The 26,248-nt window shown below is 46.8% G+C and overlaps 1 protein-coding gene across 1 annotated transcript in view; it reads left to right on the top strand.

The window, feature by feature from the left end:
- Positions 1 to 26,248, top strand: part of UGGT2 (UDP-glucose glycoprotein glucosyltransferase 2) — a 1,372,316-nt gene that overhangs the window by 1,042,782 nt on the left and 303,286 nt on the right. The window contains exon 29 of the mRNA XM_069204567.1: positions 22,611 to 22,696. Within this exon, the coding sequence (XP_069060668.1) occupies positions 22,611 to 22,696 (86 nt within the window). The remainder of the gene's footprint in view (positions 1 to 22,610; positions 22,697 to 26,248) is intronic.

Below are 26,248 nucleotides of genomic sequence, written 5' to 3'. Positions count from 1 at the left end.
CAATGCCCGCCACCATTGTCTTGCTCAGGGCAAATAAAGTTTCCTCATGCAACACTCCACCCATGAGAGCATCGTCACCTAAGCCTCCACTTCCCAAGCACGTTCCTTTCTGCACCCCCACATAGGGAATCCAAGAGGCTGGACACACTTGGGACAAAGATGTTTTCTTCCGCCAGACTGGCATTGCAGTCCATGAACATCCAATGACCTTTTGAGCCATAATTCCCACACCCTGTGGGATACCATTGCACAAGTACTGCCATGGGACCCAGCGAAGGCTCAGGCTGTACATTCCCAAGCAGTTGCTGATGGGAGAGACTCAGCAATGTTCACTACTCAAAGTGAACAGGACACAACTAACTCACTGGGCAGAGCAGTTGCCTCAACAATGGCCCTTAGGTGCCACACTTTGTTGAGGACGTCTAGCTTTTCGGGGTGTTCTAGCCAACCTTATAGACATGCCCTTTGATGGCTTCTGTTTCTTTCAGAGAAAATGCAGACTTAGCGTGTTGCCGCTAGTGCTCTTCAAGGATTCTCATGCTACGGCCAGGTCCTTGGGCCTCGCAGTGACCCCTCGTCCCCCCTCAGTCTACTTTTTGCCCCGTGGCTGTGGAAGGGGTGCCCTACCACATGTATTTATGTCCAGCCACCGTGCCCTGCATGCTGCCCTCCTCTGCATGGCTTGGATGTGGTGTCCACCCCCCTCGTAGATCGGGAGCCAGCATTCTGGCCAGTCCCCGCCCCCCACCCCTGCAGCTGCCTCCAAACCTTCCAAGCCTGACTCATCCCCACCAAGGACCAGTAAGAGGCAGAATCCAACATCACCTGCTCTGCTGGCATTCCATCATGTCAGATTAGGTGGGTTTTGTAAATAGTCCAAAGGGGCTATTCCTTCCCCTTTGAGACTACCCCTCCATCCATGCCACCATCCAACAATCAGATGACTGAGTATCACGTTATCCCCAGTACTTTCTGGTACCCAAAAAGGACTAGGGCTTTTACTCTATCCTAGGCCTTTGTTCCCTCAATCTCCTCCTCAGAAAGGAGAAGTTGAAAATGCTCACTCTGTCTCAGGTTATAAGTATACAATATGGAATGGTGCACCCCAATGTTCAGAAGTCCAGTAATCTCAATATGTTGTAGTGTATTCAATTCCTTTAATTCGTCAATACCAGCTATTGAACATCAGACAGAGGGAGGCAAAATGGATGGGTTGACTGACAGCCATACAGCAGGGCCATAACACTGTCAACGAGTTTCACTTGTTTTTGGGGTAAGGCGGGTGGTACGCTCAGATAGACATTGGAACGTGCATATATATTGAGCATATGCGATGGGTGGCTCTCAAATAGGCTTATCCATGGACGTATAAAATTGGTTATGGACTACATGCATGGTGAGTGGTGCTTTGAAACTAGCAGGAGTTGCTGCATGGTGGCGCTCGGTATATGCTGAAGCAGGAGGCTCAATTACACAGACATTAAATCCAGCACACATATTGCATGTGTGTGACGGGTGGTCCAGAAAGGGGTGTATAAGTTAATGATCCCCTGGGAGGGGGAAACCTGGCCTCTAGTAACAAATTGGGATGGATGACGCAATGGGCATGACAAATTATTTGTTGTCGGGTGTGAAACTACCCCTTTCGGAGGGTTGAGACTTGCCTTGGAATTAACGTGGGATACAGGATGTAGTTGATTTAATGAATGATCTATTGTTGGGTGTGAAACATATTGATATTTTCAGCTTATGTTGGTAAGGGCCCTTACCAATGTAAGCTGAAAACATCAATATGTTCCACCGGGGTGCATCTAAATTTCATCCGTCAACGAAATTTAGATGCACACCGGTAAATGAATTGTGATCATAGATTGCCCTGACATTGAATACACCTTCACACAGGACCTGTTGGGGCAGAATCTGAATATTGACTTATTGCCCTGAGAATAGAATGGGATTCTGTGTTTGAGTCATCACAGGGCTTAGCACTTTGGATTCGGGTATTACGAATTACAGACTGTTGTACAATTTGGATGGATGACATATCCACAAATTCTACATGAGGTGCACTCTGGGAAAGGGAGTCCAACTGGCGACTGTAGGGCAAAATCTGAATATGGATCGGTTGCCCTGAGAATTGAAGGGTGTCCTGTTGCTAGGAGTTATCGCAAGGCGTGCCACTTTGAAGTTGGTTATTTCGAATCAATCGAATAAGGCTCAATCGTCAGCAGAGAGGCTATATTTAAGGGAACGATCGCCCAATTTGGATGGGTGGCGTATCCACACATTGTAAATTAGGTGCATTCTGGGAAATGGAGTACAATTGGAAACCCTTTACATCAGTGTATGCAATTTTTTGTGAACTGATTTCATATAACAAATATGTTTATCTTAACTGGCATGGTATACTATGACAAACACCTAGCTCAGAACTGAATCTTAAACCTGAGGTTTCATCCTTTGCCCTGTAACTTTCAGTACCAGGGTGCTTCTTCTGCGTTCTCAGGAGAGCGACATTAGGGTGTTTTCATCTGGAGACCTCTTGTACACCTTTCCGCCTATTCCAATTCTGGTCAGAGTTCACAAGAAGATGAAGAACGACCGGGCCCAAATCATTCTTGTGGCTCCAGACTGGGCACAGAGAGTCTGGTATCCCAAGCTACTGAACATATCCGTTGATCCTCCGATCAGCCTCTTCCGGAGGATTTTCTGTCGCAGCAGCAGGGGAGGGTTCACCACCTGAACCTCTTCAGCCTCCCTTTGTTGAGTGGGGACTTAGTGCCAACAGTTGACAGCTTTTGACCTTCCTCCTGAAGTCTGTAATGTCATCTTGGCAGCCAGGCGTCCCTCCAGCAAAACGATAAATGCCTGTTATTGAAATACATTTGTGGCATGGTGGACAGACCAGCCTTTCGACCCCCACTCTGCCCTCTTTCTGAGGTCCTGTTGTTTATCCCCGCTCTGGCCCAGCAGGGCTCTGCTATTCGCACTCTAAAAGGTTATTTTTCTGCTATATTTGCATTTTTTAGGTTGCCTGGTCAACCTTCTTTGTTTAAGTCTCCTATTGTTATTAAGTTCCTTAAAAGTCTTACTCATATGTTTCCTCCATCCCCACTCATTATGAGATTTGAATTTGGTTCCTTACATTCCTGATGTGTGCTCATTTTGAGCTTCACCACAGATGTCCTCCCAGGCTTCTCATCTTAAAAACAGCCTTCCTTGTGGCTATTACTTCTGCCCGTAAGGTTTGTGAGCTGCATGCAATGTCATTTAAGTCAACCTACCTTTCCATCTATCCTGACAAAGTGGTGGTTCGCCCTAGGGCTTTCTTTTTGTCAAAAGTGGGCATGCCCTTTCATATAGGCCAATTCTTTACCTTTCTTACTTTTTACGCACCCCACATCCTTCTATGGAAGAGTAGAGACTCCACCACCTAGACCCAAAAACAGCGTTGTTGTTCTACCTTGATCGTAGAAAAGAGTTGTGGGTGGATGATCAACTCTTTGTCAGTTACGTGGGTGGAAGAAAGGTCGGGCAGGGCAGAAGCGGACTATCTCCATGAGGTCGTATACTCTGCATTAAAACTTGATATGCATTGGCTAAGAAGCAACCACCTGAATTTTTGCGTGCTCATTATACCAGAGCGACAGCTACAACCACAGCATTAGCATGCAATGTTCCAGTCCTTGACATATGTCAGACGGCAGTGTGGGCATCCTTGCACACTTTCACCATAAATTGCTGCCTGGAGAGTCAGGTTCAGAGGGACCGGTACTTTGCCCGTTCGGTCCTGCAGGACTTTCTAGTATGATCTTGGTTTGCACACCCACCTCCGGGGATGATATTGCTTTAGTGTCTCTTCTAAGGTAAGGCATCTGTAACTCGATGTCTCTATCACATGGACAAGTTACTTGCCTTCGGTAACGCCTTATCTGGAAGAGACACTATCTAGTTGCAGATTTCCTACCAACCCACTCATCCTCCCATCTCTGTGAACTGATTTCTAGGGATAGGAATTCTGCTTTCTGGGCCACAGTTTTGACGCACCAGTGGTCAGTGTTCTTCATGGCTCTGCGCATCTGGCGTGGAAGGTCATGAAAAGAAACTGAACTCAGTGCACCGGGGATGACACCTATATAGGATCGGCTATGTCATATCTGGCGCGGACAACACTAACGACGGGCACGGAGCAGATCTACGCCACTTAAAGGTGCAAAGGGGTACTGCTCGAGAAAAATCTCTTTTTAAGGTAAGATATCTGCAACTAGATATTGGGGGTCATTCTGACTTTGGCGGGCGGCGGAGGCCGCCCGCCAAAGTCCCGCCGTCAGAATACCGCTGCGCGGTCAAAAGACCGCCGCGGTAATTCTGAGTTTCCCGCTGGGCTGGCGGGCGATCGCCAGAAGGCCGCCCGCCAGCCCAGCTGGAAACCCCCTTCCATGAGGATGTTGGCTCCGAATGGAGCCGGCAGAGTGGAAGGGGTGCGACGGGTGCAGTTGCACCCGTCGCGATTTTCAGTGTCTGCTTGGCAGACACTGAAAATCTTGGTGGGGCCCTGTTAGGGGGCCCCTGCAGTGCCCATGCCATTGGCATGGGCACTGCATGGACCCCAGGGGCCCCACGACACCCGTTACCGCCAGCCAGGTTCTGGCGGTCAAAACCGCCAGAGCCAGGCTGGCGGTAAGGGGGTCGGAATCCCCAAGGCGGCGCTTCCTGCAGCGCCGCCATGGAGGATTCCCTAGGGCGGCGGGAAACCGGCGGGCCACCGCCGGTTTCCCATTTCTGACCGCGGCTGTACCGCCGCGGTCAGAATGCCCAAGGATGCACCGCCAGCCTATTGGCGGTGCATCCGCGGTCCCCGGCCCTGGCGGTTTTTACCGCCAGGGTTGTAATGACCCCCATTGTCTCTACCAGATAAGGTGTTACCAAACATAAGTAACATGTTGTAAGGAAATGCCTCCTTGGCATGGTTACTCCCTAACTTTTTTCCTTTGCTGATGCTAAGTTTTGATCGAAAGTGTGCTGGGACCCTGCTAACCAGGCCCCAGCACCAGTGTTCTTTCCCTAAACTGTACCTTTGCTTCCACAATTGGCACAGCCCTAGCACTCGGATAAGTCCCTTGTAACTGGTACCCCTGGTACCAAGAGCCCTGATGCCAGGGAAGGTATCTAAGGGCTGCAGCATGTCTTATGCCACCCTGGGGACCCCTCACTCAGCACATGCACACTGCCTCACAGCTTGTGTGTGCTGGTGGGGAGAAAATGACCAAGTCGACATGGCACTCCCGTCAGAGTGCCATGCCAACCTCACACTGCCTGTGACATAGGTAAGTCACCCCTCTAGCAGGCCTTACAGCCCTAAGGGAGGGTGGACTATACCACTGGTGAGGGCATATGTGCATGAGCACTATGCCCCTACAGTGTCTAAGCAAAACCTTAGACATTGTAAGTGCAGGGTAGCCATAAGAGTATATGGTCTGGGAGTTTGTCAAACACAAACTCCACAGTTCCATAATGGCTACACTGAAATCTGGGAAGTTTGGTATCAAACTTTTCAGCACAATAAATGCACACTGATGCCAGTGTGGGATTTATTGTAACATGTGCCCAGAGGGCATCTTAGAGATGCCCCTGAATACCAATCCGACTTCTAGTGTGGGGCTGACCAGTTTCTCCCAGCCTGCCACAACCAGACGAGTTGCTGGCCACATGGGGAGAGTGCCTTTGTCACTCTGTGGCCAGGAACAAAGCCTGCACTGGGTGGTGGTGCTTCACACCTCCCCCTGCAGGAACTCTAACACCTGGCAGTGAACCTCAAAGGCTTACCCCCTTTGTTACAGTGCCCCAGGGCATCCTAGCTAGTGGAGATGCCTGCCCCTCCGGCCACTGCCCCCACTTTTGGCGACAATGCTGGAGGAGATAATTAGGAAAACAAGGAGGAGTCACCCAACAGTCAGGACAGCCCCTAAGGTGCCCTGAGCTGAGGTGACCCCTGCCTTTAGAAATCCTCCATCTTAGTTTTGGAGGATTCACCCAATAGGATTATGGATGTGCCCCCCTCCCCACAGGGAGGAGGCACAAAGAGGGTGTAGCCACCCTCCAGGACAGTAGCCATTGGCTACTGCCCACTCAGACCTAAACACACCCCTAAATTTAGTATTTAGGGGCACCCCAGAACCCAGGAAATCAGATTCCTACAACCTGAACCAAAGAAGGACGACTGCTGACCTACAAGCCTGCAGAGACAACGGACGACGACAACTGCTTTGGACCCGGCCCTACCGGCCTGTCTCCAGAGTCGAAAACCTGCAACCAGCGGCGCATCCAACAGGAACCAGCAACCTCTGAATCCTCAGAGGACTGCCCTGATCCCCAGGACCAAGAAACTCCTGTGAGCAGCGGCTCTGCTCAACAATCTGCAACAAACTTGCAACTTTTCTACAACTTTAAAGACTTCACGTTTCCCGCCAGAAGCGTGAGACTTCCCGCTCTGCACCCGACGCCCCCTGCTCGAAATCCAGAGAACAAACACCACAGGGAGGACTCCCCAGCGACTGCGACCCCGTGAGTAGCCCGAGATGACCCCCCCGGAGCCCCCACAGCAACACCTGCAGAGAGAATCCAGAGGCTCCCCCTAACCGTGACTGCCTGTAACAAGGGACCCGACGCCTAGAACCAGCACTGCCCCTGCAGCCCCCAGGACCTGAAGGAACCAAACCTCAGTGCAGGAATGACCCCCAGGCAACCCTCTGCCTAGCCCAGGGGGTGGCTGTCCCGAAAAGCCCCCCCTGTGCCTGCCTGCACCGCTAGAGTGACCCCCGGGTCCCTCCATTGAAGCCTATCTAAAACCCGACGCCTGCTTTGCACACTGCACCCGGCCGCCCCTGTGCCGCTGACGGTGTGTTTTGTGTGCCTACTTGTGTCCCCCCAGTGCTCTACAAACCCCCCCTGTTCTGCCCCCCGAGGACACAGGTACTTACCTGCTGGCAGACTGGAACAAGAGCACCCCTTTTCTCCATAGGCGCCTATGTGTTTTGGGCACCTCTTTGACCTCTGGACCTGACTGGCCCTGAGCTGCTGGTGTGGTAACTTTTGATTGCCCTGAACCCCCAACGGTGGGATGCCTATGCCCAGGAACTGAGACTTGTAAGTGTTTTACTTACTTGACAAACTAACCATTACTTACCTCTCCCAGGAACTGTTGATTTTTGCACTGTGTCCACTTTTAAAATAGCTTATTGCCATTTTAACAAAGACTGTATATTGCTTTTATTCAAAGTTCCTAACTTACCTGTGTGAAGTACCTTGCATTTTATGTGTTTACTTCAAATCTTGAACCTGTGGTTCTTAAAATAAACTAAGGAAATATATTTTTCTGTATAAAAACCTATTGGCCTGGAGTAAGTCTTTGAATGTGTGTTCCTCATTTATTGCCTGTGTGTGTACAACAAATGCTTGACACTCCCTCTGATAAGCCTACTGCCCGACCACACTACCACAAAATAGAGCATTAGAATTGTCTAATTTTGCCACTATCTTACCTCTAAGGGGAACCCTTGGACTCTGTGCACACTATTTCTTACTTTGAAATAGTATATACAGAGCCAACTTCCTACACATGTCCATTAATTTGGCAAGACATTTGTTGATGCTAAGACTATATTTATAAGCCTTGCAACTTCCCCATGGAAAAAGTTTTGAAGGCTGAGCCATGTTTCAATCAAAGAACTAAGATCACTTTGTTGAAGTTTGTCTGGATTTAGGGACATGTTTTGTAAGTAATAACTGAGCTAAAACTCGCTTTGTGTTTCATCACCTCTTCATTACTAATAATGCCCCAGTGTTTTTTTTACTATACCTCTGAGTCGTCTAGATTCAGTGCTGTAGTGATAAAGCGGACAACACCACTACTGTCCTTGTTTTTAGATGATATAATGTCTCCGCTACATTGTAATGTATCCCTGTCAGCCTTGTCTGCTCTCTCAGAAGCCCGTTTAAACATTTTCATACTGTAACCTCTCTGTCTGAACCTTTGTTTTATCTGATCCACGTGTATTCGTATAACGTTAGACCATGCTGTTATATTTATCCCTCAAGAACCTGCTATCGGGGATATCTGAGTGAAAATTTGGTGGGTGGTTATTCAGTGCATGCAGTATCTAATGGCAGCCGTGACCTTCGAAAAAGGCATGTCTGTTAATCATGAATCCAAGATTGTTAACATAAGGTCAAGACATTCAGTGGTCTCTTACTGTAGTTAAGAGTGAAACTGAGATTCAGATCATTCTGGTTGATAAGGGAAAATAAATAATTGAGCTTGTCCTCATTACTTTTGGAAATAAAGAAAATATCATCAATGTGTTTTAAAAACAACACAATACAGTTTGTATAGATCTCCATTTCGGGTGCCCATCACCTGCTTCTACACACCAGTCCGTTGTCAAATTGGCATAGCTGGGGGGAGAAACAAATGCTTATGGTGGGCCTTTGTTCTTGCTTGTACATTTGTTTTTCGAACAGGAAGAAGTTTTCACAGTATAGGTATGGTATATGCTCTTACTCCCAGGAACATCCCCCACAACCAGATATTTTTGAAACATGGTTCTTTCCCACTACTTGCTAATTAATGTTTCTATAGTTTTTCCAAAGCTGTGGCTGATGAATTTTGTTATTTAACTATTTGTCCTGCTTATGTCAAAATGTATTATGTGAGGAGTGATTGTACAAGTTACTTACCTCTGGTAACGATATAGCTGGTAGAGGCATATTCTAGTTGCAGATTCATTACCTTTGAATTTCCCCAAGCGTCACTCTGGATCCAGAGATTTTTCTTCGAGCAGGACCTCTGCGCACCGTCAGGTGGCGTCGGTTGACTGCGGGCATCGTTGGCATCGTGATGACGTTGCGGACGTATATAGGTGCCACCCCGGCGCGATGACGTCAGTTTCTTTTCGACTTTCCACGCCAGTAGCGCGGAGCCATGAAGAACACTGAGAAGAGTGCACCAAAACTAGGGCCCTTAAAGCAAAGTTCCTGTCCCTAGAAATCAGTTTGCAGTGCGGGGAGATTGGGAGGAATCTGCAACTAGAATATGTACCAGATATATCATTACCAAAGGTAATTAACTTTTACATCTGATAGAGACTTCTAGTTGCATATTCCTTACCTTTCAATAGATACCTGAGGAATACCATCCCTGGTGGTGGGCTGCGAACCAAGATCACACCAGGAAGTCCTGCAGGACGGAGTGGCCAAAGTAGCCGTCCCTGCGGCCCTGACTTTCCAGGCAGTAGTGTCTGTAAAAGTGTGCAAAGAGGCCCACGTTGCTGCCTGACAGATGTCCAAGACTGGAACGCCCTGTGCTAGCGCTGTGGTAGCAGCAGTAGCTCTGGTTGAGTGAGCACGCAAACCTTCAGGGGGTTGCTTCCTAGCTTGAATGTAGCATATTTTGATGCACAAGAGCATCCATCTTGAAATCGTCCTCTTCTGCACCGCCTTCCCCTTCTTTGCACCCACATATCCCACAAAGAGTTGATCGTCCACAAGGAAGTCTCTGGTACGATCAAGGTAGAACGCCAGCGTTCTTTTTGGGTCCAGGCGGTGGAGTCTCTCCTCTTCATGTGAGGGATGTGGGGGTGCATAAAAAGTAGGCAAAGTGATGGACTGCCCGACATGGAAGGGTGTCACTACTTTAGGTAGAAAAGAAGCCCTTGTGCGAAGTACCACTTGGGTGTATTGACAGAAACAGTAGTTTATTTGAAAGAGCTTGGAGCTCACTTACTCTGCGGTCAGAGGTGATGGCAACCAAGAAGACAGTTTTGATGGTTAAGAGCTGTAAAGGGCAGTTGTGCAGCAGCTCGAGTGGGGCATACATAAGGTATATTAAGACTAGGTTCTGATCCCATTGGGGCATGATGAATGGGTTAGGAGGAAAAAGATGTGTGAGGCCTTTAGGAAACCTCCCGACAATGGGAGATTTGAATAAAGAAGGTTGATCTGATAACCTCAAGAAAGCAGATATAGCAGAGATATATTCCTTAAGTTTGCCAAGAGTAGAGCCTTGTTGGCAAGGGAAAGAATAAAGAGAAACCCTTGAGAGAGAGGAGCAGATAGAGGATCAACAGATTTGTCGATGCACCATGCTATAAATTTCATCCAACGACTGGCGTGTACAGTTTTGGTTGAGGGACGCCTGGCTGCCAAGATGACGTTATAGGCCTTTGTGGCAGGTCAAAAGATGTCAACTGTCACAACTCAATCTCCACGCAAGGAGGCGGAGGGTGGACAGGTTTGGGTGGATGACCCTCCCTTGTTGCTGCGACAGAAGATCCTCCCGAAGAGGCAGTCTGATCGGAGGAGCTACGGCCATGCTCAGGAGTTCGGGATACCAGACTCTTTGTGCCCAGTCCGGAGCCACCAGGATTACTTGTGCCCGGCCTTGCCTGATCTTCTTCAGAACTCTGTGCAGAAGTGGAATGGGTGGAAAGGCGTACAGGATGCGTGAGTTCCACTTGTGACGATAAGTGTCGCCGAGCAAGTGCTGCCTTGGAAATTCCAACGTGCAAAACAGCTGACATTGCACGTTCTCTATGGAGCCAAACAAGCCTAACCAAGGTTCTCACCACTGAAAGAAGAGACCTTGCGCCACCTCTGGATGGAGACGCCATTCGTGATCGACCACACATCGTCGGCTGAGTTTGTCTGCCCTGGTGTTTAGGGAGCCTGCCAGGTGTTGAACCACCAGAGAAATGCCCTAATATTCCAGCCATGTTTTCAAACATTTTTGTATATTTTGGGGTATTTTAGTAGTTTTGTTTAAAAGGGTAGATCAAAAACACAATTAGAGGTGTAAAATAAACACTAACAGCATCTCCTTAAAAACAGAAAGGAGAAAAATGTACAAAAAACTGTTAAAAAAATAACTACTGCCCAGGGGGCATTTGTTCTCTTGGACAAGGTTGTCCAAGGCAGACCTGCTGCTTATGTTCTGAACTAAACAAAAAACATAGAAATTCAGCAGTTATAGTTAGCAGCCCCCCCCATGCGCTGCTTATGACCTTGCATATGACATCACTGCTGACATGTTCTGTGACATCATTTTTGACATCACTGATGATATCTCAAATGACATCATTGATGATATCACGCAACCTTCATTTCCCACATATTGTTGTATGAATTACTATAGTTTTACACCTAGCAAAGTTCACTTTAACAATCAACAACAGATATATGGGAAACCCTGAATGAGTATGGTGTTCAATCTGTATACAGCTGTTCAGAGAAAGTGAAAATAGAGACAGCCAATTCTGAAACAAATGCCCTCCAACAGCTTTTCTCTGTATCAAACTCCTGACACACACCAAACCTACATTAAGAAATGAAGTTGATTGTAGTGGAGAACTGAGCTCTGTAAATATTGTTTACTCTGTGGAGAGAGGATTCAAGCAGTGCATGCAGGGGTGCAAGTTATGTTTAGTGCTGCTAACTATAACTGCTCAATTTCAGTGATTTTTTTTTTTTTTTTTTTAATGTTAACGCGATCACTGGAAATTCACCTAACAATGTTACTTTAACCTTTGTTTTTTTCATTGAATATATATATATATATATATATATATATATATATATATACACACACATACACATACATGTACACATACACAGATCACACAGTGATGGTTAGTGTGGGTCAGAGTTTCCATAGGTAGAGCAATTTATGTTGTGGGCCCATTTGACAAATCTTCAAAGAAATTTCAAAAGAAACATTCTCCAACCTCAGCTTCTTCCTGGCAAGCTTTGGGGGTCATCCGTCAAGCAGGTGCTAAGAAAAATGGGATGTCCCAACCCACATTTTCCCCATGCAGTTTCCATTAGGAATTTTATACAAAAAAAACTGCTGAACGTATTACATCAAATGCTTCAGAAAGCTAGATCTTTTCTCAGAAAGTGTGTGTTTTTTGTGCTGTTGTTGGAAATTTAAAGTTAAAAAATAGCAATATCTAGTAGTATGGGAGTCCTGCGGTACCAGAAGTCAAAATAAAGCATTCCGATTGGTTGGTACCGCGGGACCAAGACAGGTCCTGCAGGACCGAGAGCCTTGTTTAGCTGTCTGTAACACGAACACAAATGTTGTGGCCGCCAGTACAGGACTTGAGGAGTCCTATGAGCTAAATCCAAAATCAATGTTGGGGGCAAAATGTAAAATAAAATGTTTTTTGGGCCTCTGTGATCCCACAGTATTCCTGCAGGAGCATGTGTACCCCCCACCCCCCCCCCCCCCCCCCACCCCTCACAAACCTTGTTGTCCTGGGGGAGTACTGCAAGTCTGACAAAAGAAAATTGAATGTAGCATGGGGCAGGAGTCTGTGGGGTGGCTTTGTCCGCCTGCAGGATGACGGCAGCCCATGAGGTGTTGGGTTCAGGGCCTGGCCTCCTTTTATTTGTGAAGGGTGTGGGCTCTATGTGAAAAATTTTCCTCAGGACAATGGCTGTGCATAGGGGAAACTTCACCACCTAACAGAGTTTGAGAGTCTGTTGGGAGTGCCCTCTCTATGAAAACTTGTGCACACAATAATGTCTGTGCATAGTAGGAACTTGCCAACTTCTGGACTCTTGGGTGTATGGAGTGAGTGCCCTGTCTGTGAACATTTGTGCACATGGCGGATTCTTTACATAGGAGCGACTTGCCAACCTATTGGGGCTTGAGTACGCGAGGATTAAGCTGTCCATGAAGAGCTGTGCAAAGGGTGAAGGCTGTGCAAAGTAGAGGCTTGGGCACGTAATGGGGCTTGGATGTCTGAAGGGAGTTGACTCTATAAAGAGTTTTGCCCAAGATGAAGGCTGTGTGTAGTAGAGACTTGGGCACTAAATGGGGCTTGGGTTTCTGGAGGTATTGTACTTTCTGTGAAAATGTGTGCACATTGGGAAGGATGTGTGCACCAAGGGCTTAGCCACTTATTTGGGCTTGTGTGGCTAGAGACAGTGGGCTACAGTCATATTGTTTTATATAAACACATATGTTTATGTAATTTATGCTTTACATGATTCTGTGCCATGTAGTACTTATTTCACATTTCACAAGCTGTACTGTTTTGTAGAGTAAATTAAACAACAGTATGATGGATTATGTCATCAGTGATGTAATTTGAGATGACATCAGTGATGTCATCAACGATGTCATTGGGCATGTAATGAGTGATGCAATATGAGGTGCCATATACAGTGCCTGGCGGGTGCCCAGTGTGTAACTGGTGATTTTCCGTGTGTTTTTTTTTTTTTAAATTGTAGTTTTTAACTGATATTTTCACCTAACTATAACATCACTTTAACATTTAGTTTTTCAGTGAATTTCTAGTTTTTTTTTTTTTTTTACAGCAGAGTAACGTATTATTGCCAGACCTAACTATAACTTCACTGAAACCTTTGTTTTTTTCTGTGAATTTCTGAAGATTTTTTTTAATGGAAATTAAGTTCTTACGACACTACTTATCTGTAGTGCTACTTTAACCTCTGTGTTTTTTTTCGTGAACTTCTAAAGTATTATTTTACTTCTATAACTAACTATAAAGTCAATGCCCTGTGGTGGGCAGGCCCTGCACCCAACCCCACTAAGGGTGGCCAAACCCTCCCCTTTCACGACCAGCTAACAGGGCCCAACATAATATAAAGGTATGTCCTTTTAGAAAAAGCAGGTCTGCTGGCTTTGTTAAGGGTTCATCACATCAATATATAAAAGGCAGACCTATTGGCTTTGTTAAGAGGTGACTACAAAAATGTAGAAGGCAAGACCTTTTGCTTTGTCAAGGGGGTCGCCACATCATCTAATAAAGGAAAGCCTACTTGCTATGTCAAGGAGCAACCACACCACTATATGAAGGCAAGGGGACCCTACCTTAATAAAACAACAATCATGTAATGATTAAACATTAAAAACCAATAGAATCCAAAACCATATTCAGACGCATTCTTAATTGATAACAGACATTGCAATATTTATCAATAAATATATAGAGCATTTATTTGAAACAACATTAAACATATGTTGTAGGGGCATGGCCATTGGTGGAGGCGATACGTTCTGCTTGGCTGTGGCAGGGCCCCATCCAGGCAGAACCTACCACTCCCACTAAGGGTGGGTGATTACACTCACTGTATAACCTGTGCTCACCCTTGGGTAGCTTGGCACTGAGCAGTTAGGCTTATCACAGAGGCAATGCGGAAAGCATTGGCACAGCACTCTCACACCATAAATACCCTGAGCGTCACAAAAGAGACTCCACACATGTGGTAGGTAAACACAGTTTGTAGTCAATACACACATCAATTAACACAACATATAAATCATAAACTTCTGGACATAAATCACACTTGGCAATATTACTCGCAGTACTTATCCCAAACATGTTAAAGTGACCTCCGTAGCATGTACATTTGGTAGAAATCCTACGTTACACCCTGCCAGCACCTTTATGCAAGGCCATACATTTAATATATTGCAATACCACACAGTTATAGGATGCACCCCGGATCACAATGATATCAGGAATATGTACACACACATAATGATAATAATTTTAGCAGCACCGTGGGCCAAGGCCTCACGGTTGAACCAATGTCAGACGTAGCATCCAATTGTCAACAAATCAACGTGTAAAGCAGCCACACTGGTTGATGTAATCATTAGCAGGCGGTCTTCATGCAAGCACTCCCACATGCACGCAGTACTATGGATACCAGGCAGATCCGTATGGAGCACATGTACACACACACACACTCATGCAGCACTGTTTGGCGGTGCAACTTATATCCGGCAGGTCAGTTGGTAGCACACTGCAGACCCCGTGGACCAAGTCTTCCTCCACCGACTACCCCACACCCACAGATTAGAAAGAGATCACCCCAAAACCAAGAGTAGGCCGCTCTCCGCCAGAGTCACATTTAATTGAGGTTCCAGGGAAGACAGTGTGGGGTAGGTATCTGGACTGATAAGGAGGCAGTTGACAAACAAAAGGGGGTTGGCCACCATTCAGAAAGTTCACCCACAGGATGTGAAGCAGAAGCATATGAGGGCAGTAAGTTGATCAATTACAGAATTCCATAATGGGCATTCCGGCACCCACTCAATCTCTTGACCTGCTTCCGATCGGTCTTGGAAGCGTTCCCCCAAGCCTAGTCAATTACCCTCACTACCCAGGCCCAGTCTAGGTAATACTACCTGGCACACACTGAAGTTGCGGGCCGGGTGAGTAGAGGGCAGGTGGTTCACCACACAGAGGGCCAAAAACGGAATGATTGATGAAAAGGGGGAATGTAGCAGGGGAGCCTCTCAGAAGGTAGAGGTTCTCGGTCAGGTGCACTTTGAACAAAGTTGCGCCCAAACAACCTGGGCACAACATCTGGTGCTCAATGATCTGAGTCACACCAGACAATTTGAGTTACACACACAACAAGAGTTGCAATTTCCATGCCTCCCTGGAAATGAGGAACAGTACCTGATGCGCGTTGGGAGGTGGGACACATGTTAAACACTATTTTGCAAGTGAGCACAAGTGGGCCTACAATGGCAGGCTTAGCACATATTGAAACACAATGGTAGGCTGGACACTTGTTAAACACCATTGTGCCAGCGTGCACACACTGGTGAGCGCCACTTCCCAACATATGTAGGAAGTGTGTGTGCACTTTCACACTGTATTCACAGAGGGGAAAGTGCCCAGGTCCCTAACACCACTAAAAGAGAACCAGCAAAACCTAAGGAAGGAGCTAATCTCCCAGGCAGAGAAAACTCACATGGGGGTTCTTCACTACTGGGGAATGTAACACCTGTGTGTACCTGCCCTGCCTTCTGCCTACCATCTGCTCCGCCCTTCAGAGGGTGCTCTAGGGGTAGTGGAAGGCTCACTCAGGGTTGGCCAAGGAGTAAGAAATGCCATGCTAAATACCAGCACAACTGCGCCTCCCCAGGCCTGCAGTGGCAAGCTTGGTACATGGTTAACAGGCTATTCTGGTGAGTGGTACACTTCGTGCAGTGTCCCACTAGTAACCAGGGCTGTACCCACCCCGGTTTTGTGATGTACCTTTTTACAGGGCACTTCCGGATATAACACCTCAGCCAATTATGTAAGCGCCAGTTTCTGGCATGTGTAGGAAGGGCACGCACACTTTCCAACTACAGTACAGTGGAAAAGTGCCCAGAGTCCTATGGCCATGCACAGAGTCAGCAAACAACTGAGAGGAAAAAGCTAAAAGTTTCAGGTAAATCCCTAAGAAGGGCCATGTCCAACAGCCATCATCAAGTAATGGCAGATGTGAGCTAAGAATGCTTCTCTGACCGAACTCTAATGCTGGTACAGCTGACCCGGGCCCCGAAATCAAGGAGAGATGGCGGCCTGAGGTGATCGCACAGCCCTCGCTCCCCACAGGCCGCGTCAGGGTTCCTTGGTGTGTCCTCTGTGGCCTACTGAACGGAGTCACTGCAGGCCTGATAGCAGTGCCACCCCTCTCTTGAGCTGCCCCTCTGGGAGGAGGGGAGAGATTGAGCCATGATGCCTTTGCCCAGCTTAGCTGGAAGGCAGCGGAGTGAGGCTGATGCTGCATACTCAGGAACCTGACACAGAAAGCGGCTGATGAGAGCTATGCCAGCCCCACGGAGCAAACAAGGAGTCAAACCAGATCCTTCCTTCTGATCTGTAGCCACCCAGACAGGTGCCTGAGTGGCAGAGGGCACAGTACATCCTCATGAGGGGTCGAGAACCTTGGCACCCATCTTGTACCACCCCTGCAGTGTGGGGAGGATCCCCCCTCAAAAAACCTCCGGGCTACTTGCTGAAGTGGTGATGTCTCCCCACACCATCCCAACATGAGTCCCTGCAGGCGATGTATGGAGGGTGAGAAATCGGAATGATTTGGACCCGATGGCACCTACACCTGGGACTTAGGACAGACTGTACTAGAAGGTGTTGCTTGTTAGCGTGATTGGGGACTGTCTTCATTGCTGGAGATGGGTGCCAAACCTTGGTCCCCTCAAAGGAACACAAACCTACGCATCCGGATAGGCACAGACCATTTCCATGGGGAAGCACGGGAAGTAGAGGAACCCCCACCTCAATAAAGTTGATAAATATGCCAAGGGGACCCCGCTAGTGATGAGCCATACCCTCCAATCACCTCAGAACAAATCTACCAGGCGATCTATGACATGCGCAATACAATGGAGACCCAGATAGGCAGCGTAGGCCTGGAAGAGGGACTGCTCCACCAGGATATGAAGAAATTTGCAAACAGGGTCACAGAGGTTGAAACTCAGATATCCAAAGTAGAGGACTCTACTCGGACAACTACTGCAGACTTTGCTAGTTTAAAAGAAAGAGTGGCCAACTTGGAACGCTATGTCTAAGACTCTGAGGGCAGATCCCACTAAATAATTTACACCTTGTCGGCATTCCAGAAGGGCTGGAAGTCCCCATATCATTCCTCATGAAGTGGCTCCACTCCTGGGTGCCCGCAGAGGCATAGTCTACCTATTTTGAGATGGTTCACAGACCTCTTGTGGCTCAAATTCCCCCCCCCCCCTCCATTTTCCTTGGACACCGCTACCCCCATTGATTTCACTACTACTTAACTACGCCGAGAGGGACAACTTACTGCTGCAAGTCTGGACACAGGCATACCTTCATCTGTACTCGACCCACATCAGCATATGTCGAGATTAAACCATACGTGTTCAGCAATTGCAGAGAGATCCTTTGTAGCAGTCAAATTGAAACTGAAGGCAATGCAACTAACACACATGTTGATGTTTCTGGTGAAACTGAAAGTTATAATGGGGAATCTCACTTTTTGGATCTCCACAAGCAGTATGGGACTGGCTCATCATGCAGAGACCCAGACACACAGGTGGCAAAGGGCCCTGCCTCCCATGGAGCAGAGAAATCAGCACCAAGGGGGCACATCAAGGAACTCCATGACTCGTCAGCTGTGACAGCTGAACGTGGCAGATGGGGACTGCTCCAACAGGGTCACAGCTCCAGAGGCGATAGTGAAAGACCAACTCCATTGACTCGGGTCCCAGAGAAACACCGGTGCTGCTCTCCAACCAAGAAGTCAGATGACCAGGGATACTCTGTTGGTATGACCATAGAGCACGTTAGCAGACACCAGGTTCCTACAACTTAGCAGGGTCAGCTTTGCGCTAATGTGCTGAGTCACACAGTTGCACTCAGAAGTCTACCAGGGATACCTTTCCCATATGAATTAATTCACAGGTTGGGGATGGGTGACAGGTGCATCAAGTTTAGAAGAGCAGGTTCGGGGGGAGTTGGGGATTTTCATAGTTTAGTTAAACCTAATTTAGTCTTGTTTTATTGAGCAACAGCATATAGACAACCGCTCCATTAACAATACATACATGGAACCCTATGAAAGACACACACAACATGTTTGAGATACTTGATTGGAACGTGAATGGGCTCAATAGTAACATCAAACATGGAGCAATATTTCAGTACATTAAAAGGCATGCACCACCTATACTTCTACTGCAAGAAACACATCTGCTTGTCACTCACTGTCCTGCCTATACCGTGGGGGCTATATCAGGGTGTACCACTCTGGATACACCTCTGCATCCAGATGGACTGCCACCCTTCTCTACAAGTGCTTTCCACTACAAGTCAATGGAACGCAGTATGATCTCTCGGGCAGATTTGTGGTACTAGAAGGACAACTTGATGAGGCCTGTTGGACTATAGCTTTGGCCTACACTCCCTACCTCTTATAACGGCTGGACTTCGAACAGTTGCCCCATGGTACTGCTACACTCCCCTAACTCGACACAGTATCATGGGTGGCAATTTTAACTCAGTTAAGGCTGCTGAAGTATACACAGACAGTTTACAACCTTGCAAATTTGTAGCGCTGGGTAATTGAGCTCAGTCCATGGTGCTCATAAATACATGGTAACTGCTGCACCCGATGACAAAAGAGTACATGTTCTTTTTGCACTCCCAGATATTCTCGTCTCTTCTAGATTACTTTTTTATGCACTCCATTGACACATACAGACGTAACTGACCATGCCCCAATATGGATAAAACTGCTACTAGCTGGTACTGGGCAAGCGGGATGTGGCGCTTGAGCACCTGGTGGCTCCAAGATGCCGAATTCGATTAATACATGAGGCAACAACTCACCAATTATTTTACACTCAACAAATTACAGCTGCTTAGCTGATTACATTCTGGTAGGCCCTAAAGGTGGTCCTGAGAGGTAGGGTGATCTCTCGCCAGACTGTGACTAAACACAAAAGTTGACACAAAGAAATAGCAGCTTTAGAAACGGTGATAGATACAGCCGGACGGGACCTGGCTAGATCATATACAGATGAACAATTACCCCACCGGGAAGAGCTGTTCTGACTGCCACTCCGACAGAAATTATTGAACTCAGTGTCCTTGGCCTATATGGAGACTCAATACAAAATAGTCAAAGTAGGAGATTAGGCAGGAAAGATACTCTGTTGGCTGGCTAAAAGGGATATAGAACTCAGGCTGATCCTCGGTATTTGCTTCCCCCACAAAACAGACCTGCATGAACTGCAGCTCGATAGCCCAGGAGTTTGCAATGTACTATTCACACTTATATGCACATCAAGTGACTGCCACAGCTGAGCGCGATAATCCGATTATTATAGATTAGATAGTGCCCATATTCTTCAAGGAGGACAGACTGACTCTAAAGGAACCACTGACCGAGGAGGAGATCATGCAGTTCACTATCCCACAGGGAAGACCCCGGGGCCCAATGGGTACTCATCGAATTTGTTTTAAGAGGTATGCCTCTCATCTGACTCCCCCATTGGTGGAGATGTATGCGAAAGACCTTGAGTCCAGTGAACTTCTCTATGACCTGTGCGGAGCAATAATATTCATGATCCTGAAACCACAGAACCCATTAGACAGATTTAAATCATACAGGCCTATCCCCCTTATTAATTTGGGGTTGAAAATCCTGGCGACAGCCATGGCAAATAGACTGGTGGCAATAAAGAAGTAGTTCATGGTGTGATTGGGAAGTCTGCAGAGGAAGGAGACAGTTCTGCATTTCAGACATTTTAGGTAAAAATTAAAGCAGTGTGCGTGGATGAGGGACTAATAGAGTTAATCTAAGACATGATAATGAGATAGTCATCTGGGTTAAATTATTTTGGTTTTGATCACAAAGCCGCAAGTTTTCAACATCACCTGGTAACAGTAACACATTTTGACCTTTTGCTTTTAAACCCTTGCTAATGTTTTGTATTTGCTTTGTGAAATGTCTTGCTGGACTGCAGGCCCTTTCCATGAAGGGTTCTTACTTTGTTTCCTGACTGTTTGTACAGTGCAAAGACTCTTCCACAAACATTTTCATCTCAACTTTGAAATCTTTGGGAAAGGGAAAGTTTCCGGTATCTGAGTATTATGGTCACTAGGATGCAGGAGAAACATCAACGGATAAATGTTGACAGAGTAATACGGGCACATACTAACTCAGTCACCTTTTGGAAAACCCTTCCCATATCTATCATAGGTCGAGCTGCTGTGGCCAAGATAGTCTTTCTCCCCAGCCACCTTTACAATACACAGAACACATTGTTTCCGCTACTAGAGCCGTTATTGAAAACCCTGGACAGGTTGCTGATAACCTTAATTTGATCAGGGAAGTGTAGTAGAGTCCCCCTCAAAGTTCTGAAAAGGGACATGGAGGAAGGCAGCATAGCACTCCCTGATCTGCACTTATATTACTACGCAGCGTATCTCCAACATGCAGCCTCTTGGCTCACGAGTGGGGATAATTGAGAAAACAGACTTCTATAGTGGTCCACAGGAAGAGACACAATACCCTACTTATTAATGTGGGGAGGTCGAGTGGATAGCCCACTGCCATATGTCATTACATAACACTGCGCAGTTATGGAAAGGGGTGGTCAAGACCGTGGTACGTAAAGCCCCCTTCGACAGGGAGCTTCCGCTTTGGGAATTCGAGGCCTTTCGCTCTTTCGAGCAGACCATGTCTATGGTGCGCTGGAGGGAGGGTGGCTGCCTTCTTGCTGGAGACCTATACCCAGGAGATATTTTTATTACGTTCCATGAAGCACAAAACATGTTTGGAGTGGAGCAAGGCCAGTTTTTGCAATATGCTAAATTAGACAACACTGCAAGAGAACTCTGGTACACACACCCGGAGGCCCCTTCCTTCTCACAAACACTGGGAGGATTGCTACGATGAGGGGAGGGTAGACACCTGATCGCCCTGTTTTATAGGGCCCTCCAAGAGGACTAGGTGAAACAGGTATATCGAGCAAGGGAGGCCTGGAAAGCAGACATTGGTGAACTTTACAGATTCGGATTGGGTGCATGCCTGTGGATTAGTAAAATAAGTCTCCTGTAACAACATATTCAGATTACTTCATTTTAACTTTCTCCGTCGCACATCTACAACACTGGCTAAACTTAACCGGATTGACCATGGCAGAGAGGCGAGGTGTGTCCGGTGTGGGATGGAGGGGGCTACTTTCGTTCATCTGGCATGGTTATGTGAGGGTTTTTTTTTAGTTCTGAGTCGCGATCATACACTGCATTGAGAAAACTGTAGGAATTGATATCCCATAGACACCTGCTGCATGCTTATTGGGAGAAATCTGGTGAACTTAAGTCCGTAAGGTTGCATACAAGTTTATGCAACTAGCCACTGCTGGCAAAACACAGGGTAACAATGGGATGGATGGAGACACGGGTCCCTAGTGAGGCCCTGTGGATATGGGATGTCCTGGAGTGGGGGGTCACCGATGAACAACACATGCGACTTTCTCGCACAGATGATAAGCTTGAGGGAGACTTGATGGCATGGGGTGCGATGTTGAACACCTTTAACACACATGAAGGTATGGAAACAGACTCGGACACAGGGGAATCGGAAACTGACAGCCTGTCAACCCCTTAGGTCTGTGGGAAATGTTATTGTTAAATGAGCACGTGTTGAATGCCGGTCAATCGCTGTACATTTCTGGTCTGTGTCTCTATATTAGCTACAGTAGGTGATGTATTGGTGATTGCGCCCAAAACATGCATTTATATTACGAATATGCCATGGCCATGCCTGTGTTGTGGAGTTGTTCTATAAAACTGCAAAAATAAAGGTTTGAAAAAAAATACAACTTTGAAATCTTGCTCACTGTTTTCATGTTTCACTCTTACAGAGAACTTAGGTCCTTTACAGTTTGGCAGACAGGATATTCCGTCAAAAGGTGGCAGATATTCCATTTGCTGGATCGACTGTAAGGCACCCATAAAATGACAGAAGGAACATCTGCCATGTTGTTGACAGAGCACACTGTCCAACAAACTCTAAGTATGACCCATAGTTCTCCTCTCTCATACCTTTCTGAAGGGACACTGGTTAGTGGACTGCAGACTACAGGAGCCGGTCACGTCCTGCTGTTTTCCGTGAAATTGTACAGACTTGGCCACAAACTCTTTCCAGTATACCAACTCACCATTAAGAGCTTGCTCCCTTTTTCGTGTCTCATTCGTACTAAGAACTTTTTTTTATATTCTCTTGCCTCTTTATAGGGATACTTTCAACTAAAGGCAAATCCAGGGGCCTGGATATTAAGATTACGCCATGGAAGATCAGAAGAAATCTACCACATATTTGCGTAAGTCCAGTTTTTCTTTCAGTGGTTAGTTTCTTAAAAAGGGCACATTTTTTGTTTTTTATATCACTGTAATTGACCCAGCTTTTTGGTTTCAAGTGCTGCATTTATTTCCTAATCATCCGCAGCAGATGCATATTGCTGACAAACCATTGCCATGCGCACTATATGTACAATTACTATTTCTTTGAAGTTAGGCTGCAGTGTTGTACCACCACATTTTAAGGAAATGATAGTGCTGTAACAACAGTTGAACTATAGCGCCTTATTAAAGTTATGTTTGTTAGGAGGCCCTAATGTAGCTCTCTGATTCCGAGAGGCACATCCAATGGCTTTGTAAGTGCGTAGACAATACAAAGGCGATGCCGGAGGAAATTGCAAAAAGTCTCAAAGTGTACTTGGGTGTATGTAGAGTGAGGTATCAGTTTGGCCTCTTATATGGTTGGAGCACACAGAGCAGCACTTGATGAATGATATATGTCACCATGGAAGGATCTGGCAGTCGAATAATAAATTCTAAGCGGGTTGTCTGATAGAAATGTGCTAAAGTAAGGGTTGTAGATCCTCAACATAAACATGTAGGTTTGTGTAGTTGTCTTGGCACATAATCACATATCTATTTTTGGGGTCTTAAGTGGTATTTTGGCGCAGTAATTGGTTCTTATTATGACCTGTAAGTACCCATGGGTGTCGCACATATGATTTTGTCAGGAAATCTAAGCTTTCAGACAAGCCATCTTCTGAGAACCTGGCAGCAGTGGGCACTTTTAGGCAGCATATTTCTCCTCCTCCTTGACCTTGGAAGAAGTGCTTGGGAGTCTTTCTGTGGTTCAGTAAGTGATAGAATAGGAATCATTTATGGGCTACCAGGGTATGTAAATACAGCCTTTTGTTTCCTTTTCTTTCTCCTACACCCATCGCTTATTTCCTTCTTTGAAACTTCTATGTTAGTTTTAGTTTTTACTTGTTATCCAGTTTTATACCCACTGCTTCTGGTTTCTTCAAGGATAACAGCTGCCTAGTGTCTTTTTCTGTAGTTCAGTCTGACTCAGAAATAGTGTGACATCATGTAGCCCTTTAGCCAGACGTAGCCAGCCATACCAGCCATTAAAGGCAGGAGCCAAAGGCGAGGGCTTTTTATAAGGGAGCGGGACTTTTATTGCCGATATAGCCTGCCACCACGGCCTAGAAGGCTATTAGAACATTCTGCCCTATGAGGGCAGTATGTGCTAATTGAAAAAATAAGCGCCACCCTGTTGCTGTTTATGTTCAACAGTAATGAGAGCCACAGCTAAAATGTATTGAACCTTCACAGCAGCAATATCCGTGAAAAGTGGCTCACATCAGCCCCTGGTTCTCCCTGGGCTCTGCCAAACTGCTTTTCCTCATTCATTCGAGCCCAGAAAATGAAGGAACTGAGCAGAATTCCCTCTCCCTCCTTCCGAGGCTGCAATGACACTGTGCGCTAAAGGATGAGGGAGAGGAGGAATGCTCCCGTATGCCCGGCTGCACAGGCTCTCCTTTTTGCTTTCCTTTGCCCAATCTATATATTTTTAAGAGGCAGGGGAAAGAGAGAGGCTGTATATTAGGACATTGTAATGATGAGATCAGTGGGCCTATACCAGGTTTTATAGGCTGCTGCTTCGTCCTCTTCGTTCCAGTGTTCTAATATCATATAAATGTACTGGTGCAAGCCAAGGTCCTGTGATACAACTTCTGCTGATGCTGTAAATTTGGTGAAATGAGACTAGCATATATGACTACTGTGTGGTGAATGCTGAACAATGTAATATTTCTAAACAGGTAAAAGTACAATTTATGAGACAACACATTTTGAGTTGCTTCCAGGATGTTTAATAATTCTCATTCTCCCTAAGGGAGGCAGAAAGAGTGTGGTTTCAAACCCTAAACCTATGGACCATCCAGTATCATCCATGGAGTTGAGTTCTCATGTTTTGTTTTACGTACATTGACTAATTCATACATACAGCGAGTAGAAGCTTCTTATTGGTGCTCCAACTCTTAATTTGAGCTGGTGGTTGCAGGTGGGATCCACCAGTGCTCATTTGTGAGGATAAGCACTTACCTTTTCTCCTCAGCCTTTGACCTAAGGCAAGAGAGACTACAATACAAAAGGAGGAAAGGAGGTAAGGAGAAAAATGGAAAAAAGTGCAAAAGGGAGAAAGCATGGAATAAAAAGAACCTGCAAGAGTGAGATAAAATAAGAAGGAGTCTATTTTGGTGGAAAAAAGAGGAATGAGGTGAAATCAAGACTAAAGGTTTGGTATTCAGCAATCTAAACATTCATCAGCACCTGCTGTGGGCTTCAGAGATAACCTTTGGGTGCCAGCACTTGCTATTCTACAAACTAAGCACTGTTTAGTCATAATGTTATGCTATGTGACTTTGGAAAGTCTAGTTCGACGTTACTCAAAGTACGGCCCGCGGGCCGCCAGCGGCCCCACGGACCTACCTTGGCGGCCCGCGGAGACGTACAACAAACGCCATATGATAATGGCCGCAGTATGTAAACATAGAAGAGGGCCACGGGAGCATGCGCAACAGTGGCTTCTTTGCGCATGCTCCCGCGGCCCTCCTCTATGTTTACGTACGGCGGCCATTATTTATGGCGTTTCCGTGAAGATCCTGGAAGCCAAAGCCCCATAAAAGTCAGTGCTTGCAGCTAACTTTTACGGGGCTTTGTCGTCTGCTTCCTGTCACCAGCTCCACGTCTGCTACTCGCCGTTCTACATTTGTGGCATCTTTACAGTGCTTTGAGTCAGGTAAGGCTCTTTGGTTATTTATTTATTTGTTTTTAATGTAGTGTGTGTGTTACTGGGGTAGGGGTGAGAGTAGATTGCGCTGTGTGTGTGTGTTACTGGGGTAGGGGTGAGAGTAGATTGCGCTGTGTGTGTGTGTTACTGGGGTAGGGGTGAGAGCAGATGGCGCTGTGTGTGTTACTGGGGTAGGGGTAAGAGCAGATGGCGCTGTGTGTGTGCGCTGTGTGTGTGTTACTGGGGTAGGGGTGAGAGCAGATGGCGCTGTGTGCAGATGGCGCTGTGTGTTACTGGTGTAGGGGTGAGAGCAGATGGCGCTGTGTGCAGATGGCGCTGTGTGTGTGACTGGGGTAGGGGTGAGAGCAGAGGGCACTGTGTGTGTTACTGGGGTAGGGGTGAGAGCAGATGGCGCTGCGTGCAGATGGCGCTATGTGTGTTACTGGGGTAGGGGTGAGAGCAGATGCGCTGTGTGCAGATGGCGCTGTGTGTGTTACTGGGGTAGGGGTGAGAGCAGATGGTGCTGTGTGCAGATGGCGCTGTGTGTGTTACTGGAGTAGGGGTGGGTGAGAGCAGATGGCGCTGTGTGCAGATGGCGCTGTGTGTGTTACTGGGGTAGGGGTGAGAGCAGATGGCGCTGTGTGCAGATGGCGCTGTGTGCAGATGGCGCTGTGTGTGTTACTGGGGTAGGGGTGGGTGAGAGCAGATGGCGCTGTGTGCAGATGGCGCTGTGTGTGTTACTGGGGTAGGGGTGAGAGCAGATGGCGCTGTGTGCAGATGG

This window comes from Pleurodeles waltl, chromosome 8 (genome assembly GCF_031143425.1).
Source record: "Pleurodeles waltl isolate 20211129_DDA chromosome 8, aPleWal1.hap1.20221129, whole genome shotgun sequence".
Lineage (NCBI taxonomy): Eukaryota > Metazoa > Chordata > Amphibia > Caudata > Salamandridae > Pleurodeles > Pleurodeles waltl.
The sequence above is the reverse complement of the archived record's forward strand: the minus strand, read 5'-3'. Positions and strand labels throughout refer to the sequence as shown.